Raw genomic sequence first — 20,593 nt, forward strand, 5'->3', positions numbered from 1 at the left:
GAGGGAGAGTTATGGAAAGGTGTGCAAAACATCGTGTGTGGTCAATGGGACTGCATGTATAACGCAAAACATATATGCTGAAGTACATTTTTTAATGCAGCCTACGCTTATATTCATGTGACAGGTTCAAGAACCGCATGCTGCCCCACCAGCACTTTCTCGTACCAGGAGGAAAGAGGAGAACGGAAGCCTTTTCCTAATTTAGCCAAAACAGGATAATATGGATGAATCAAGACCTGTAGTAAAACTATTAGGCGATGAGATGACACACTAGTTTCAGGCAGGTGATGTTTTTGCAGAACCATATTGCATCCATCACGGAGAAAGCAGCCATGCTATATATTCTTACGAACACTAGTGTACCATCGATTTCTGATAGCGAGGTGGTTTGCGATTGTCTGCCGTCTCAGCTTTATTATACGTAAAAACCTGAATACAGGGTGAACCTTTCTTTCAAAAAACTCCCGCAAAAAGTTGAAGCCCGTCATATATACCGGTTATCTTTTACCAATTTATACCAGTTTTTTTATTTCTTTTTAGAATTAAAGTGTGGGAGGCCGATTTATATTTTGTTACGACCTATAGTCCAGTTTCTACTCTATTATCAGCAACCGCCGCGTGCCCTAGTGCGCAGAAATGCTGACAAACCACGATATAATCTGGACTGGTGCACCGTAGAGGTACCGTCCGCTCGATTATATTGATTTCTTATCATGTGCCGTTCGCGCGGAGCCAATTCGAGTGATAAAGTAATAGACGGGGCGTCGCTTGAACCCCTGGCGAAGCGCGAAGCGGATTGGAATACAAAATAATCGTTGCATAATCCCGGCCCTTTTAGGGCATGCCAGCAGGCTTGGAACAGTGTGCAAGCCTCATAACTGTTAACAACAATATGTCAGTGCGTAAATATCAGAAGTTGTGAGTTCCATATGCAGCTGTCTCAAATCTCTCCGTGTCAGGGCACGATGCTTCCTCTAGAATTTGGTTCAACGAAACGCAAACAAAACTACCAAGAACAATTAGTTGTCGTGTTGGTATTAAAAATTGAGATGTATGCATGCTCTTAGCGAAACAGTATACTTGATAAATTTGGCAATAACGATATCACTTTTTAAACCGCGCTCTTTCTTCCTTACAGATCCCCGGGGGTCTTCGATGTCAATGCAATATAGCGCATTGGGGAAATATGCAAAAGAACTGCACGAGAATGAGAGTCACCTTGATATATTCAAATGGAAACACAATATGCGCATGCACTATCAAGTCGGAACGAAACGCGAACTGGAATAGCCAGTGATAACACCTCTTACGAATAATTACTTTAATCTTATTTGTGTGATCATGGTGAAACATGGAAGTGTAAATGAATTCGTTAGGTATTTGGGGCCCTATAACGTAAAACTATTTCATATGCTTCTATTCCAATCTCATGACGTCAAATTTGCGTAACCACCAACGCAAGCACCGGGCGGTCACCCGCAGGGTTGTCTTAACAGACCAATCAAACGCTCTCCTCATTCATAGGAGGTCACTTTTGTTTGCTTGAAAAACGAATAACATTTCCTACACTGAGCGGCTTGTCGTATCTAATTGGCTGACAAGAGGCGAGGAGAACGCTCAAGTGGAGAGGGATTCGATGTGGCCGAGTCACTGCACTGAAAGTCGATAACCGGATGAAGAGGGTGGTGCCGGCGTCTACGACTGGTCGATGGCTGGTCGAAAATCGCGGCGGCATGCAACGGAAGCTCAGGAATGACGCTAAAACGGACCCTCAGCAAAGAAGAGTTCGCAGAATAAGGGGGTAAACGTGCCGAAAGTTCTCGAAAACGTTACATGGCCCCGCAAAAAGTTTTATTATACGCAAATACACCCATGCTCTAAGGCAGGTGCAGTAGACAGCGTCTGAGCGATCGGCGGCAGCCATCTTTTATTCCTTTCGGAACGAGGCAGCCTGCGGCTATTCCGAAGAAAATTCAGTTTTGTTCATTTTGTTCGGCATATTAATGCATCTTTATCGCGTACGCGTCAGTTTGACGCGGTGAGTTCTTGCGGTTTTGTGACGTCGCGTGACAGGCAGGTGAAGTGGGTGCAGTCCGAAAACTTTTTACCAATAGCCGAGGGCTAATGGCGAAAAGGGGTCGAATCAGAAATAACTGTTTTTCTTTTTTCTATCAAATCATGCACAATCAGTGTGTACACATCATATCAGATAGGGAGGTATCGCGGTTTTCGTGACGTCGCGTGACAGACAGGTGAAGTGGGGGTGGTCGTAAAAAGCTTTTGACAAATCGGGGAGGGCTGATAGCAGAATTGGAACAGAAAAGTTTGGAATAGTTTTACGTTATAGCGCCCTGGCCACTGTTGCGCATCTGGAATTCTGCCAAAGAAAATTTACCTTCCTATTAGCCTTTTTAGGATTCGCGCTTCATTAAGGCGTCACGGGAGCACACCTGTTTGAAACATACTTTACATGCACTCACACTTGTATCCATGACCTGCAACATTGGCTCCATCTTCTTCTGCCATGCGGTGGAATTCTTTACGTAAAACTGCAGATTACAGTACTGGCCTCGCGAAGTCACATGACCAGAACCGTCGAGGACCATGGTCTCCAAGCACTCATCAAAAGCGCCCAAGTCGACGTGAGACCCTTGGAATAGGCCCGTGGGGTACTTTCCGGATGCGTCGAACACTGCGTGTACAAAAATTATGCAAACGTGAGACAGAGAAATCGACATAGCCTTGCATAAAACGCTATATAGCATTAAAATTATGTCTTGCCCTCTAGAGGAATACAATTAGCACACTAAAAGAAACAGGCGCCTCTCACTACCAATTCTACAAACCCAGAAGTTCAATCGTGCTCGTGCTGGATATGTCGCCAGAATTCTTAAGCGTCTTCTTGCTAGCGAATATTGCTCTAAAATAGTCGATCTGCTACCATCTCACTACCAAGATCCTTTTGCGGCTTTAGCACCTCTGTGGAAGTTCGCTGCCTGGTCGACCACTAAGACCGTGCCAATATTAAAAAAAGCAAAAGAAGGACCCCCATGCCTGCATCGCAATACATTACCCTACAAGATATGCCATGCCGCTACGAACAACGTCGTCACATCCTCACCGACAGCGCTGTAACAAATGATTATTCCGCTATAGCGGTGGGAGTTTCGTCAAAAGGTATCGCCACTTGCACGAAGCAGAGCCACAGGACCTCTATAACACTGTCACGGAGCTGGCTGCACTGCGTGCAGCTTTCAGTTACACTTCGAAGCAGCCAGTAAGCTCCTGGTTCACCTTTGCAGAATCACGACCATCTTTACAGATCCGCCACACGCTAATTATCAGCATATCAGACATCTGCTGTTGCACACCGAAGCTTGTGGGATGGAGGAAAGCATTGCTCTGCAGTGCCGTCTTACTGGGGAGTAGCAGGCAACGTCCAAGAAGACTGCGCTGCTGATTCAGTTCACAGTAATAATAAGGAGCAACTCCCGTTACCCTTCTAGAGAGTGACGGATCAGCTCTTGCGGCTTGATTTGTAGGCTTCACGCAATCTGCTGCTGGACCTACTCAGTGCCAAGATATTCACAGTTATGACCCAATGCGCGAATTCCACATGCTGGTATGGTCTTGACAGGCGCAATCGGGCTTGTCTACACCGTATATGGCTAAATGTCAGTTATATAAATACTTTCCATTTGAAACATAACGGATCAGATGGACACTGCGCCTTGTGTGCCGCGTATACGGAAATGGAGTAGCGCTCTCCGTGCGTCCGACGCAACGAAGGCACGTTCAAATATTTTGAGAGACACTGGCCTCAACGGGACATTACGATTAGTTTGTGCATTACAGTTTACAATGTGTGTTGTCTGCCTGTGACATGCACAGTGTGTATCATTTCAGTTTTCATCAGACCCATCTGGAGTAACAAGTTAGGCGTACTGCCAGGCGAACCTCTCTAGCATTCATTACAGTGCTCCTCTCTCTACGTAGCACGAGAAGTGCATGTAGTTTCGGTATGAAGACGTGTTCTTCGCAACAAAACAAAACATCTTTATGTGATGTAAGAAATTATGCACTAAGACCGTATCGTTACAACACAGCTTTATATATGAAACGTCCGACCGATATTAAACGTCCACGCCTATTATGGGTGGCCTAATCGTATATTGTGTATTGTGTTGTACTGGAATGTGCCCTAACCCATCGTTCTTTCTAATAACAATAAAACACTTCCTTCGGCCTTTGTGGGCTGTTCATCAGAATTGATGCATAACACAAGAAACATAATTTCTTATTCAGTGAAGGTCATTTGGAACCAAAGAAAGGTCACTAGGAATCGAATAATTAGGAAGTCAACATAATTCATCACATCATTGGAAATTAAACTTCTTAGCCGTTTAATAACAAGCAATAAAGGAAAATATTTCTTGCTGGCGGCAACGGTTTGTCTCACCTGTATACGCTTGTTTGGTGTTGCGGTGATCCCTAGAACAAAGCCACTGACAGACCGATAAAAACCACAAGGCGACGCTTTATGCATATTTAAGAGTCTGCGCACCACAGCCTCAAGACAGCCGTGATCTGTGAGCATGCGCAGTAGATTATCTACCGCACAAAAAAAAAACTCTACTCCAGCACATGACAGCTTGATTGCCAGAAATGTGTACTTCATGAAATTGAGTTTGTAAGGTATGAAGAAAGAAGTAATAATATGCTTCCCATGCCGTCAAAGGGACGACAATGAATGATGTAATGAAGCATATAATGAATAAGGCCTGAAACACTTGTCAGTGGAAATTTTAGTGAACAAGCAGTTTGCGCGAAACCGTTGAGAGTCTGGCACGCACAGCGTTGGAATTCAGGCCGACGAAGAAGGCTCCTCAAGGCGCAGAAATAATGATGCAGCAGGCTACCTTTAAGCTATGTTTGTTGTGGTCTCCGCCACAGCAACCGTGTGTCACTAAGAGACTTCACAGAAATAAAGCCGCCTCTTATCACTTGCCCACAGGACCAGCGCAAACTCCAGCGTGACGGTGCAAGACAGTAATAATTGCATCAGCTTCGTGCGTGCACTTTGAGGCCTAAAATTAAATAAATTCTCGGGTTGTACGCGCCAAATCTACGATCTGATTATGGGGCACACAGTAAAAGGGGTGGGGGAACTTCGGATTATCGGATTAATTTTCATCACCTGGGATTCTTTAACGTGCCCCAAAATCTAAGCCCATCAGAGTCCTCGCGTTTCTCCTCATTTAAAGGCGGCCGCCGCGACCGGCAATCGAACCCATGACTTCAAGCTCAGCAGCCGAGAACAGAATTACGGTAACATTTAATTAGGAATCTGCCACACCAACGCCTCCTATAACTATATGCCTGGAACGTCGCTCTCTTTTCCATAGGGAGCTCTCTGCCGAGTTTTGCGACCATGCGCCGCAGGACGGCGCGCGCCACCGTACCGGTCCCCATGGCAACCACTGCCGCCGCCGCCGAAAGCTCACGACGCGCCAGCCACTTGGCTGCCGACGTCGCTCCCGGCTGGCTCCCGGTAGCCGTGCCACCGGCGTGTTTACAAGGGCTGGCCGCAAGAGGCGCTCGCCACCGTACCAAAAGGAGGAGAGTACAGTCGAGGGCAGGGCAGCGCGTTTGCGGCTCACGTTCCAGGCATTGTATATTATAGGAGGCGTTGGCCACACCCATCATCGTCGGCTACAGGGCGCAGGAAACTCCAAAGCATATATATCAACCACACTATAAAAAGAGTGAAAGCTTTTCGCAACAAGCTTGAAAACGTGCCTAATTGATTTCGTCAGATCCCATTCGTTCACGTATATCAATGAACACGTGCAGCAAAATTTTATTTGTTGTTCAATATACACAAGTATCTCATATCCCAAAGCACCAATTATACTCTGCATCATAGTAAACAAAAAGAAGCTTATGAAGCTCGTATACCAGCGGATTTGCGCACGAACACCATACTGATGCGAAAGCGTCGAAAGGCCAATTGAGTTATAAAGCCGGCGTATGTTGCATCGAAGCAGCCCCTCGATTCCCATTAGTTGCTGTTACGACGCCAAGTCACGTGAGCGCCTCGACGGAGCAGTGCGGGCGAAAGGGACCGCCTGCTGCCGTGCCGGCGAGCCAAATGTTGCGTGAGGGGAGAGAGCATCGCCGCCACGCCATGTCATCCTCGCTCTCGGACGCCTGTGTTATCCGCGCGACCACTCCCCCGCGTTCAACTTCGCCTCGGTAATCGATGTAAAGAAATTAATGTATAAAAAAGAAAGCAAATTCGAAAGGAAAAGCTATCGCGGTAGCGAGTTTCGAATCTACGACAAGACGCACGGAAGCCGAGCATCTTACCAACTGGGCTAAACCAACGCTGCCTCGATAGCACACATGTGCACTGTGCTTTATGACACCATGCTACTTGGACCGAAATTTCCGTCGGCAAGCCCGGCCTGACGAAAGCGATGACGTCAAAAAAGATTCCAGGTAGCATGACATAACCGATCGAAGTGCACCGGCCACGTACTATCTAGGAGGCCAAGGGTCTCAATGCGCTCGCTTACCCACGAGGGGTTTATAACTCCAAGGACCACTCAGCGGCGTTCAATAAGGCATTGATGCTTTCGCATTCACAACTCATAAGAAATACTAAGGTGTCCTCGGATTTTTGTTTCTAAGTTTAAATGACACAGTACACGGCTAAATTTGAAAACATGAATAAACAGTCGTGCTCTTATAGAAACTCAAGATATCAACTACAGGGGTGATTAAGCACGCGACATTTCTTTGCTTGCAGGGTGTAGCACTCGAGTTGCAAGTGCTTCAAGTGCAGTTTGCTTTCCTGTATTAGCGATAACAACCTGTTTAGCCCCCTTCCCCCAATTTGGTGTGTATGCTGATAGATTGCCACTTGGGGCTAAGGCGAAAGGAAGGACAGTGTTGACGGAGGCCACCGGAGGTCTCCTTTTCCCTTAGGTAGTCGCGAATTCTGTCAAATCCGCCTTATCGACTTGCAAGGGGAGCCCACGCCACTGGAAACAAAACAAGGAGCTATTGGTGGTACGCCGTCAAATTTATATATATCAAATTTCAATTACCACAGAAGAAATATATATTTTATGCTGATGAGAGTGAAGCTGTAATGGTTTGATATAGGACATGAAGTCTCTGCATCCACCTAAGTTATCATTAGGTACCTCTGTACCAAGCACGTATAAAAGACAATCTCACAGGGTTTGCTGATCAAGACAGGGCTGATTGGCGATTGCCAGGAGAGATCTTCGTTCTGGAGTGGACACAAAGATGATGATAAAAGGGCGACAAAATTAGTTGATTGAAATATTCAAGCATAAATAAAAACACCCACCTAACATAGTTGGCAAGACATCAATCATCTGAGAGAAAATTGTCATTCAAAATATAAAACGTGATATTTAGTAGCGCAGTCATTTACTGTGGAAGCTTAGTGCACGGCCGGCGTTGTGCCGGCTGTGGCAAGATCAGCACACAATCCTTTTTAACTTCTTCCGTTCTTCCGAGTCTTGAGAACAACATTGTTTGTGGCTGAGACGGAACTAAATCACCTTGTATGCCACTGCTCTTCCTGAGGCGACCAAAAGCTTGGTATTGCACTGCCCTAAATCAGTGAAACAAATAAACTATCCACGGAGACATCATCATCATCATCATCATCATCTTGGTTACGCCCACTGCAGGGCAAAGGCCTCTCCCATACTTCTCCAACTACCCCGGTCATGTGCTAATTGTGGCCATGTTGTCCCTGCAGGAGGCATCACCTCAGAACTATTGCCTGTAACGCCTAAAGCCTTGTTCACATGATGCGACTTTGATCGAACCGCAAGCGTTATTTGCATGCGACGGAAATCGCAGTCACAGTGCCAACACTCCCTACCCCCCTACCCCTTTCTCGGCTGCGACCAATAAGTTGGTCGCACGTCGCACCGATCGCAGCGATTTTTCGTCGAAATTGCGCCCACAGCAATATTGCGGGTTCTTCTGGAAAATCGCGTCTCGCTCACAAGTGCAATGCGCGGAGACGTGGATTGCCGAATCCGGTACGTATGCGCGAAGGGAGAACAAAAACTTGTACCGCAGATTTTCTTCTATATTTCTATGAGTTCGTTGACACACTACGCCGCAAATGAAGTGCATTTTCACGTTTGCTTCGTATGCTATGGACACACCTTTGCGGGTTGCGAATACTACACGGTGTTCGAGCCCGACGAGACGAAATGGCGCTTTTGGGGTCGTCGCAATTTTCTTCATTGTTGAGTCGCATAGAAAGATCGCGCGTAGGGAGCAGTTTAAATAACTGCAACCTTGTCAAAGGCAAATGACAACACATCTAAGAATGAACGTGAACGCGCAACGATCTCGTTTCGTTATTTTCCTGTCGCAAGTTTCCCGATGCATCTTGAAAGGTTATCTTCCTTTACCGGCGTATTACATTTCACATGCCGAACGTGCAGGCTATCATAATTAATTCTTTACGATTGAATATTAAACTCCGTGGCTTGAATAAACAGCATCGTCAATTCGTTTTTGAATGTTTCATGCACATTCATGCACAGAACACATTCATGCACATCATGCTCTGATGGTGAATATTTTTTTTCTGCACAGAAACCAATAAATCTTGAATATGTTGCGGACTTCGTGTCCTTACTTTACCTGTATTAACTGTTATTTTCTTTGAATGGTAATGGACTATACGGTTACACAAGATTATTGGCTTGCTATAGTGTCACAGTGAGAATGCAACCTCCCCCAACGCCATGGAAAACTCGTGCAACAATGCGAAAAGTAGGCAAACAGCCTGTTATTATGTAGATGAAACTGCAGAAGATGGCACTTTAAAGAAAAGCAAATTAAGAGTGTGCAGTGAAGTCAGCCAGTTGCATCGCTTCCTGTGAATATTTGCATCCTTTAAGTATAAACGGTACTTGCGCGTCCACAGCTAATTTATTTATTTATTTATTTATTTATTTAGGAATACTGTAGCCCTCACTTGAGGGCCATTACAGGAGAGGAAAAGAATAAAAAATTTACATTTCAACATTGACAATACAACATTATACATCATTGTCAAACACAAATTACAGGCAGGATGAAAAAATATACACAGAATAACAGTAAGCATGTTCAAGTCTCAATGATCCCGTTGATTGTAATACAAGTCTAATAGACTACAAAATTCGTTAACATTTTGTGCTGTAACAGTGCAATCCGGAAGGCCATTCCATATAGTAATAGACGAAGGAAAGAACGAGTATTCGAAACCATCAAGGCGTGTTTTATAAGGTTGTACACTAGCACTGTGGTTTAAACGCGCACTGTGTTTTAAATCAAGTGTGACGAAACATTCACGCCTCACGTGTTCCTAATAACAGTTTCCAATAAGTTTGATCACATTTATTAGTGTTTAAATGCATATAACGATATCCTCTGTCATCAATATCTTTGGAAGTAATGAACTACTCAGGTACTTGAAAGAACATTTCACTATGATATTATAAAAGAAATTTCTTTATTTAAGTACACTATATGCAGTTTATTCAATAAGGGCCACAAACAGCTTTCTTACAATGGCACACTCATTTATTGCGATTGTTAACTACATACAGGCAAGAAAAGAACACAAATCTGTCGAGAACAAAATTGTTCTGCAATTCATTCATCTGCGACTGTGGCTCTGGCATTCTGCTCCTAACACAAGGTAAGGGGTTGAATTGCAAGCCACGGCAGTCGCATTTAGATGGGAGTCATAGGTAAAAAATAGTTGTTGCACTTAGATTTGACACATCATCATTTATTGATCACTTCAACTTTCGAAGAGTTGCATCAGGGGGGCATACATATGCAAACATCTTACAAGCAATACTAACATCAACAGCAGAGGGTACAATTGTAAAACAAGCATCTTTCTCATAATTCGAACGTGGAAAACATTCATTGCGTCAATATGTATTGTTCAGCAGCGCCGCACAAATAAGCATGATCAGGCATACTAAGTACTCTATCAGGTAGTTGGTTCTACAGACGTATAAACGTAAAGAGACATGAATGCACATGCTACATCATGCACACAGCAGAAAGAAAACCTATTTCAAGAGTTGTCTCTTCTAGCAGATGAGTAGGCGGTAAGCAGCAGAAACTTGAGAGGGCATTGTCTAACACAACTTATGAAAGAAGGAAGAGAGCATCTATCAGCGAAACTGTATAGAAAGAGCCTCCTTTACAGCAGACACTGTCTCGCCCGATGTAAAAGGAAATAATAAAAAGGCATCCGTCGTGGAGGCTTAGTGGCTATGGCGTTGCGTTGCACGGGGTTGCGGGATGTAATACGCGGCCGCGGCCACATTTTAACGGGAGGGGGGGGAGGGGGCAAACTGCGAAGTACATGGGCAAACCCATGTACTGTGCATTGAGTGCACATCAAACTACTCCCACTGGTCAAAATTAATCCGCAGTCCCTCACTATGGCGTGCCTCATAATCAGATCCTGGTTATGGCACGTAAAACCCAAGAATTTAAATTAATTTTCATTTAACAATAAGACAGACTGCTTTGTTCTGTAACAATCCCAAGCGATTTGTTAGAGTAATTGAATGGGAATTTCCATTATGAATGCACATTCAAGCTCCGATCTAATTAAACTTTTCTACGCAAATCATTTACCATCACTTTTAAGAGGACCACAAAGGATGACGAAGGGAACCCAACGTAGAGCTGGCGGGCTGCTAAGTATCTCATGACAAACAAATAAGATGACCACCCAAATATTTATAAAAAGCACAGTATTTAAACACTAGCCCTGCAGAGCTTTTCCTGGTAGCAAAGGAGTTGTGTGATTACTCGTCGTAGTATCCATACTTAATAGCCGTATAGTGCACATGAACTTAATTTGTCCACTTTGTGCTGCAAAGTAACGTCAATCGGCAAATTACAGGTAAATCATACAATAATTGAAAATGCAATGTGTGCTACATGATATGCGGTTGCACCATGAACTTTGTATATATTACACAATGATCGATAAACTGCTGCACAGTAGATGAATCATGGGGGAGATCATTGATACATAGGCTAAACAATAAGCATTATTGCCCGAAGAACTCCTATATGCAGTGGAACATTAGAGGATGCGCTGCTTCTGCTTAGAATGTATTCAAAATGGCTTCAGAGAAACACTGCTGTCCTGGTGATCACAGAGGAATCAATGACCAATGCTTTCATTTCAAAGATCAAGCGTTTCTGCTTTACCTTGTCGGAGGCTCTAACACAATCAACATGTAGCGTGTATACGTCTACAATACCATGTGTGCTAGAATGTAAGCAATTGAAATATTGAATTTCACAACGCAAATTACATTACACGTTCAACAATAACACGACGTGTGCTTTATGATTGGTGCTTGCTTGTGCGTTAAGTGCACTAATTTGAATCGAGCAGGCAGCGCTTATGCGCAGTCACGAGCAATACACACACATAATTTCTCCAGAAGCTGGCGCTGAGCAAGGGTAGCGCTGAGACCTCATTGCGCGGACACGACGGCTTCGCTGCAGCCGAATTCCGAATACTCTATATGCCGTCAGCGTAGCTACATGGACTTGTTCATAGGTCAACTTGCGATTTGTTATAGCGCAAGCACAATGACACGGACATACAAGGCACATGAGACAACACACAGCGCTGAACAACCAGCCACGAACCGCTGTGAACGTCCGCCACGTCTCCTGGCCCTGCTGGCACCACTGTTCCGCACTCCAAAACAAATATAAAATTCAGAAGGTTCTTATATTACAAAACGCGCCTATTATTTGCTCTGTAAAGACAGATCAATATTGTTATAAAAAAGATGTTTTTCATTTCGTTAAATATTTATTTAGCTTGTGCTATAAAACTTGGCAACAATAAACCCTGCGCGTCGAGCCAGCCGCTTCTTTGAAATCGCAGTCATGTGAAATTGGCCCTCTAAAAATCGCATCGTGAAGCGTGCGATTGCACCGATTTCTGTCGCTCTGGTCGCAGCATGCGAAACAGCCTTAAGGTGCGAAAGCCGCTGTGTTTTTTAAAAGTTGGCTGGTCAGAACGACATGCCGATGGCTGAGCGGTGAGCATTTAAGCACGTCGCGTGTGAGCAGGCATAAAATCAACTACCCGTCTCCTGCGCATTCTTCTCTACGCAGTTCCAGAGGAGCTTTTGTTTCCTCCAATTAGCCTCTCTTAACACATGGCCCAACATAATTTTTTTCATCATGGATATATTTGCTGCTGAGATTACATATGTTTCTTTATGTCACTATGACACGCCAAGCGCGAGTGGAACAAAGAGGGATGATCAGGACGACGCTGACAGTTGTCCTCGTGTGCGTCTTTGGTCTTCGTGCGTTCGCCCTATAACTAAGCACAGACTTGTCCAGTTTTTTACTGTATGGCGTTTGGCAGTTGTCCTCGTGTCCGTCTTTGGTCTTCGTGCATTCGCCCTATAACTAAGCACAGACTTGCCCAGTTTTTTACTGTATGGCGTTTGGCAGTTGTCCTCGTGTCCGTATTTGGTCTTCGTGCATTCGCCCTATAACTAAGCACAGACTTGCCCAGTTTTTTACTGTATGGCGTTTTATACCATATGAAGAGTGAACATAGCAGCAACTATTTTGGCAAACATAGTTGCTACGTAGTCTCCTGTGTTACCGATGAGTTTGCCGAGGCTCGATGCCAAAGGCAAAATGGGCATCCAACTGCAATTTCTGGGTCCCAGATGCGTTTTTTTTTCTTCGCCATCTCACCTCCAGTCGTGGCGACGGTCGCTTCAAGAGTGCCCTAGTATGAGCTTAAGTTAAAAGTACGTCCATTTGAGCGACCAAGGTGTCTACTGAAGCTGCAGGACTCTGTGTCCATCCGGTCCTGGAGTAGCCACTATTTTTTTCACGATGGTAAATATTAATGCTTTGTAGATGTCGAACGGGGAAGTAGGTTTAAAAAATACGCGACCCAGTTTCGAGCCGGTTTAGAAGGGCAATGTCGCTCGGATAAAGTGGTTGCTTTCGGGTTCCGTGTGAACATCTGCACTTGAAAACCACTCACGGAAGACTGATAACCTTGGTTGCATTGTGGAGGCTGATATCGATTCTGAATTAGTTCATGGGTCACCTGTCCATTTTTTTTTTCGAAAGTCCTCCTCGTGGCAGTCATAAAGACGCCACAGTTTTAAATTCTTGTCTTTATTTATTTTATTTACATTTACTGCCGCCTAATATAGGGCTATATCAGAAGTGGGAACATTATACATCACTATATATTGCACTTTAACAACACAGATATACACAAAAAGATAAATGATCAAAAAGAAGTGCTCTACATATTAGCGAAGTGCTTATCAGTGATAGCTATATATAAAATATTTTAGTGATAGTGAACGAATATTACCGGGTAGAGAATTTCAAAGCTCTATTGTACGTGAAAAAAAAAACTGTACTTTAATGTATTAGTACGGGCATAATTAGGTGTTATGTTCAAGGCGTTGGAGCTACGGGTAAAACTGGCATTAGTAAATGTGATATAGTTACAATCAGAAAGACCAGATGTGGAGTTAATTGCATATAAACGTTTTAGGGCTTCAATGTGATAACGTGAATGTAATGGCTTAATGGTCAAAGATTGTTGAGCCTGTGTTGGTGAGAAACTGCGGCTGTAATTTTGGCAAATGAAACGAATGGATTTTCGCTGAACCTTATTGAGCGAGCTTATTTCACATTGTTTGTAGGGGAACCAGACGACACATGCATATTCTAGAACAAGGCGAATTACCATTTTATATAATAGCAGTTTTGTATCTCGGGGGGTCTTAGCTTAAGTGCGGTGCAAATAACCTAATTTTTTAGGGCTTTTCCGTTTACATATTCTATGTGTTTAGACAAGAAAGATGTCCTGATAGAATGACACGTAAGTATTTATAGTGAGGCACTTTTTTAAGTTGGATGCCATCCAGAGAATAATCGAACGAGAGGGGCTCTGTCTATTGGCAAATGACATCACGAATGTTTTACAACAGTTGATGTTCATTTGCCATGTTTTGCACCAAGCGCCGAAAGACATAATGGATTGGGCAAGACGGTGGTGGTCATGAATTGGGTGAATATATTCGTATAATACTCAGTCACCTGCATAAAGTTTGATTTTAGTTGAGGTGCTACGAGGTAAATCATTGATGTATATTAGACATAATAAAGGGTCTAATACGGATCCTTGAGGAACGCCTGACGTAAAGTCGACAGGAGTTGACTCCACTGAGTTAAAAAAAAAACAAATTGTGAGTGATAACGAAGAAAACTAGCTATACAACAAACAAGACAGCGATTATTGAATATGGCATTTAATTTTACCAGTAGTTCAGAATGAATCACACAGTCAAAAGCTTTAGAGAAGTCAGTAAGGATGACATCCACTTGATTACCTATGTCTAGGTTAGAGGCAATCTCATGAACAAAATCGACTAATTGTGCTGCAGTGCTATTACCATGACGGAAACCATGCTCGTCAGATGTTAGAACATGATTAGCGTTAAGTAATTCGATTATGTGTTTGTGAATATCTAACATCTGTAAAACTCTAACATCTTGCATGACTGGGGTGTCAGAGATTGGCCTGTAGTTATAGTTTTTTATCCCCTGATTTATACAAAGGCAGGGCCTTGGCTGTTTTCCATTTAGTTAGTACTTCACCGGAGTCTAAGGATTTCTGGAAGATTACAGTAAGGTACTGTAAGAGCTGCCTATAGGGAGTATCTTATAAGGAAAGAATTGGAGGTACCATCTGAACTGGTACACTCTTTAGCGTCGAGATCCAATATTAGGTTTAGACACCATCAGAACTTATTACGATATCGCCTAATTTCTTAGTTTGTACATCATAACTAAACTTCGGAACTACATGGTTATCGAGGCTGAAAAGGGATTGGAAGTGCGAGTTAAAAGCATTCCGAACTACAGTGGGGTCGTTAGTAATAGCGTCGTTAATCTTGAAAGAGGTACTGTACGTTGCACTAGGTAAGATTGATGTCTAGAACCTGCGAGGATTTGATTTAAGTACTATAGGGAGTTTGACTGAAAAATAGAAATCTTTAGCATTTTTAGTACGAGTGCGAAGCTCCTCCTTTGTTTTTTTTTTCTGAAGGAACGCGAAGCGCACGATTAGAATGCTTTGATTTACGTATTCTACCTGCACGGCGTGGCAAGTGCAACATATATCGTTTAATCCAATGAAGTTTATTATTTAACTCTTTTGTTTTAATGGAACGTAATTATTGATGCAAGATTTCGCTAACGATCCAAAACAACCAACAAGACTGTCAACACGACATTCACTACTGAGTGACAAAAAATGGCCAAAGTTATCTGCCAGAGTATCAGTGATAGAAGCATCGTCAGCCTTGTTAAAATCATGAAATGTGGAATAGCTAAAGCGTTCATGTGGGATAGCACAGTTAATGTGTACGAGAACTGCGTTATGATCCGAGATTCCTTTCAGGATATAGCACTTAAAACCTAAGTGAGCAAGACTGTCACTGATAAACACTAAGTCAAGTATGGAGTTCTGCCGCGTATTCTTATGAACTAATTGTATGAGGTTATGGGACAAATAAAACCGAAGTAAGTTTCTACAAATAAAGGCACTACTGGCGGAATATGTAAGGGAAGGCCAGTGAATGCCGGGAACCTCGAAGTCACCAAGAACGATGAAGTTAAGACTGTCGAGGTTATGGTCATGCATAAAATGTGAAATATTATCGAAAACGTCACTAGTGCTATCAGGGGGCCGATAAGGACCACAAAGATTGCCAGAATAATCCCTCGCAAGCCATCTTACTCCATTCTTTTTCATAAATAATTAAGATGGTTAAAATTGTAGACCAAGTTTGAGGTTTCAAGGATAAGGCTTAGACCTAAAGACCAAGAGTGATATCATAGAAATCAAGATTACTGGCACGTGGTCTACTAAGTTTCACAAAAGAATAATGTTTTACAAATCCTCGTCTGTGTCGGACACGTTCCGCCTAATCGAGAATATGCGTGTGCTGGATCTTGCACGCTCTAAACGCTGTAATGCCATGCTCATTTGTCTGGCTCACTGCAGGGCATTTAGAAAGAGTAGAGAGTACAAACAAAAGTGCACATGATTTCACAAAATGCGAAAAAAAAAACATGACATTAGGTCATTTACTTTTCCATAACTTTTATGCTAGCAAATGGGATCAATGAACGAGGCCCCCATCAAGAGCCTATCAAAAGAACAACGTGGTGAGCACCCTCTAGAGAAAAACTTAAACAAGGTTTGATAAAGTGCGTGCGATTACTGCCTTGTGATAAATTCACTGGAATCAGGGCAGCACAATAATAAACATTGGGCAAATATTTTGTGGACTGCAATTGTCTACAAAGTTCTATTAGCTTTTTACACCTGTGGGCCAAACAAATTGAGAATGTACACACTACCCAGATGCGAGTCGAGAGCTCGAAAATGAAAAGCTTTTTTTTTCGTCCATTGAACCACTAATGCTATCAACTTGACGTCTCAAACAGCCAAGGATGTGGGAAAGCCCTAGGTGCCGCTTTAGCGCGCTTTGAGTTGTGTTTCATAATTTCAGTCTGATAAAAAGCATATGCGTAGTCCAAGTCCATCAATTTTACGTATTAGCCAGCATATGCATGTAATAGATGCGACAGTCCGTGTATGACGAAAATGCATGTTGATAAAAGATGGGATGCTGACATGGAATTATTTGACTGATGTGCGCAAAGACACTTTTTAAAGCTTCAACAAATTAGTTATTTCGCTTAGCGCAATATACGGCGTGCTTTAAATCAGACTGATTTTTCACAAAAAAGGCTATGAGCGTAGCGAACATGGTGTTATTGCACATAAGTCCTTCCGCGAGGCGCTTGTACTTAGCCGTTAATGAAGTGGGTATCCGAAGTCTACGTGTATAAAAAAGATTGTTATTGAACCTTTTTATATCAGTTTTGAAGGAGGTTGTTTACATGACAAATTTGGATGCAGTCACATGTTAAAGCACCCCTATTTCTTAAATATATTCAAAATCGTGTCTAATTCGAGAGGTGCTTCATCAAATGTTAAAGCTCAATAAAAGCAATATCGAAACTGAGCTTACACAGCAGCAACTAAATACGAAAATTCTCTCGGACAATGTGTGCGACGAAGCTTGAATGTTGGCATGTTGCGGCAAATACCGATACAGCACGTTTCGCAGGATACTTGCCAGGCAATTTGTTACTCAGTTGCCCAATTATGTTTGCTGATGTGTCTTTGTTGTCTAGACTTATGTACCCCACTCCTGCTATGTCTGCAATGCAAGACAGCAGTATTTTCAAATAATAATAATAATAATAATAATAATAATCGGCCGATGATTACGCTTCTTGGTAATGGAATCTTTGAGCGCAGCTGCTGCTTTATTTCAAGAGGCAACCGCACACAGAACATGCAGTGCCAAACAGAGGTGGTTCTGCACTTCAGATTGGGCGGGACACACCGCGATCAGCCGCTATCGAGCCGGCGCTCAGGCGACGCGCCATTTTATAGTGGGTCAGCGCAGCGAAAACGCGGGGGAAGATCAGCAATTATTATTTAATGTTTCTGCTGAGGTGGGATGAGGAAACGGGTGGAGAACAGGGGTATTGAGTAGAGGTCACACACTCATTCACTCACAGACAGGCCTCGACGTGGCCGCACAAGGTTGGTATGGCAAGCAGAAGTAAGGATACGAAACGCTATAACTGTCTTTCGAGTCACCGCAACGGTACTGCGCTGGGTAAGGGGAGGTATAGGGCAAGAGGGGAGGCGGAAGAAGTACAGGCATATGCAAGCCCTGCCAGAGGTGACAAATAACACTGAGGAACGCACCTTGCAAACGGGGAAGCGAGGGCTGAGAAGCGTACAGCCACGCGACGCGTAGTCGGAAGACCGGAGAGCCGTGCATCACGCGCGAGGCGGCATGGAGCGCCCGCCGCCGTCACCGCGGCAGTGCCGTGACAGCTGGAGAAGTGATGGCGAGGGCGCAGTGGACGGTAGCGGCGAGAGTCACCGGAATGGCGTTGCGCGGAGGAAGGGGGCGAGATCATAGGCGAGAACACGTGATCCGGCTTTGAAGGACAAGGGGACAGCAAGGGTCGCGCCGCGCGCGAGAGGTGGCAGCAGGAGCGCGTGCAGCTAGAGCAGCGCGCGGATGATGTCCTTGGTTACGGCGAGGCCGACGGCGACGACGCAACGAAACATGGAAACGGGGGCCAAAGAGCTGCGCTCTAATAATAATAATAATAATAATAATAATAATAATAATAATAATAATAATAATAATAATAATAATAATGACGATGATGATGATGATGACGATGATGATCTGTCGCATCAATATCACTCAACGTCACGGCAGGTCACGGCAATGTTCTGTGTCGAAAAACGCGTTTTTCGTCTCGGGGCGTTTCCATCTGATACGATGGCCGGGCAGCCTTTTCTACACTTAAGGCGGGCTCGGTTTCGATATTGCCTGGATTGAGCACTCAAATTTCATGATGAACTTCTTGATTTAGGTGCCATTTTGAAGATTATAAAAAACAGAGTTGCTTTAAAACGTGACTGCATGCCTCTGAATTTGACACCTGAAGAAGTGCGCCTAAGGTTCAAATAAAAAGTTAACAAACTCTTCTGAATTAGTCTTCGGATGCTCACTTTACTAGCTGCAAAGTATTTTCACCTCGCCGTAGAACTGATGTTCAAAAACGTTACGTTCGCTATGCTCATAGCCTTTGTTTTAAAAGAAATGTGTACGATATATAAAAATAATAAAAGCTATATATGGAAAGCTCATACGAGCTAGTTCCGCAGATCGTTGCGCGCAGACGAGCAACCCTTCCGTTACTCTTGAAACGTACGGCAAGCAGTGTATTCACAGAAACAAGAAAAGCGTGTCCATCTACTAAAATAAAGCTGGTGTTATCGACAAACAAAAACAAATGCCGTGCTACTTGACAGACGTGTTCGACAGTATACAGCCAGTGCGCGCCGGAGTGCCAGCATCCAAAAACAAAAGCTGCGCCTGTGGGGGTTTGCCTCGTCCTTGTCCTTGCTTCACAAAAATCTGCGCAGACAAGTTTCACCACGGCCGCCGACCATGTCAGCCTTTCCCGGCGCTCTGATAACGCTCGCTTTCCTTCCAAGGTTCGACGAACGCGAAGCGCTCAGAAAGCGAAGGTCTGTTCTATGCGGCATGGCGGAAAGAAACGTGTCGCCTTGCCCCCACGGGAGTAGTTATAAGTCAATGGCACGCATACGCCAATTACTTGGTTGTCATTCAAGCGCCTCTTCGGGGCGCACGCAAGGCTGTGTTCGCGGTTAGGAGCACATGAATACGTCGCATCCGTCATTTGTGTCGGAGTAAAATCTTGCCGGTGGAACATCACGACAAGGTGAAAGGAAGCGACGCGTGTGCAGTGCGACTGCTGGCCGCAGGTCACAGCGTTTCAGTTACACGGGCATTTCGCTTCAAGTGAGCCGCGAATTGTTTGAAAAGGTCGTCATTTATCAGGTGTTTTCTCGAAGCTATAGATGCTATATGGGCTTTCGGCTGTGTGCGACCTACTTCAGAACTCCAGCCCCAACAGCCGACGAGGTTGCTTAGTGGTTTTGGCGTTGCGCTGCTGTAAGGTCGTGGGATTGAATTCCTGCCGCGGCGGTCACATTTTCATGAGGGTTAAAGGGAAAAAAAACGCCCGTGTACCATGCGTCGGGTCCACGTTAGAGAACCTTAGGTGGTCAAATTAGAGCCCGAGTCACCCACTACGGCGTGCCTCATAATCAGATCGTCGGCGTTCACTAGCTAAGCACTATACTATTTTACGATCACTGAGACTTATCTGGTCCCGAAACAATGAACTTGTATCTGCACGTACTTCCTTTCTTTAGCGTTGAGTGCCTAATACTGTGCTGTCTGGAACACCACGTTGCACTATAGCGCTTGCTCTTCGTGACCTGAGAGCCCCGGATGACATTTATTGTTTGGGGACAAAATAAGCCCAAAGGGTGCAAAACTTTTTAGCGTGCATCATTGCTGACAAAATGCTTACTCGACTTCTCGTGACACAGATGATAGCGCCCAAGTTTACGTAAAAGCAAACCATATTGATGCAACAAACCCAGATTTATTCTGTTTGTTTTTATCAGGCAGAAAAAAAAGCACGTCTTCATGTGGAAATGCACATTACAATCACGGCAACAACTGCGGCACGTCATCGGGCCCTGATTCGTGACATATCGGGCGCTATAACGTAAAACTATGCCAAACTTTTCTATTCCAATTCTGCTATCAGCCCTCCACGATTGGTCAAAAACTTTTTTCTACCACGCCCACTTCACCTGTCTGTCACGCGACGTCACGAAAACCGCGATACCTCCCCATCTGATATGATGTGTACACACTGATTAGGCATGATTTGACAGAAGAAAGCAAAACAGTTATTTCTGATTCGACCCCTTTTCGCC

At 44.1% G+C, this 20,593-nt stretch overlaps 1 protein-coding gene across 6 annotated transcripts in view; it reads right to left on the bottom strand.

The window, feature by feature from the left end:
• The window catches only part of LOC135899356 (nose resistant to fluoxetine protein 6-like), a 196,012-nt gene that overhangs the window by 58,142 nt on the left and 117,277 nt on the right, over nt 1-20,593 (bottom strand). For 5 of the 6 annotated variants that reach the window (XM_065428606.1, XM_065428608.1, XM_065428607.1 and 2 more), the window contains one exon: nt 2,481-2,692. In XM_065428606.1, coding sequence (XP_065284678.1) covers nt 2,481-2,606 — 126 coding nt within the window. In that variant the 5' untranslated portion in view covers nt 2,607-2,692. Of the gene's footprint in view, nt 1-2,480; nt 2,693-17,959; nt 18,051-20,593 lie in introns of those variants that run through there. The other variant, XM_065428605.1, reaches the window with a different exon arrangement.

This window comes from Dermacentor albipictus, chromosome 1 (assembly GCF_038994185.2).
Source record: "Dermacentor albipictus isolate Rhodes 1998 colony chromosome 1, USDA_Dalb.pri_finalv2, whole genome shotgun sequence".
Lineage (NCBI taxonomy): Eukaryota > Metazoa > Arthropoda > Arachnida > Ixodida > Ixodidae > Dermacentor > Dermacentor albipictus.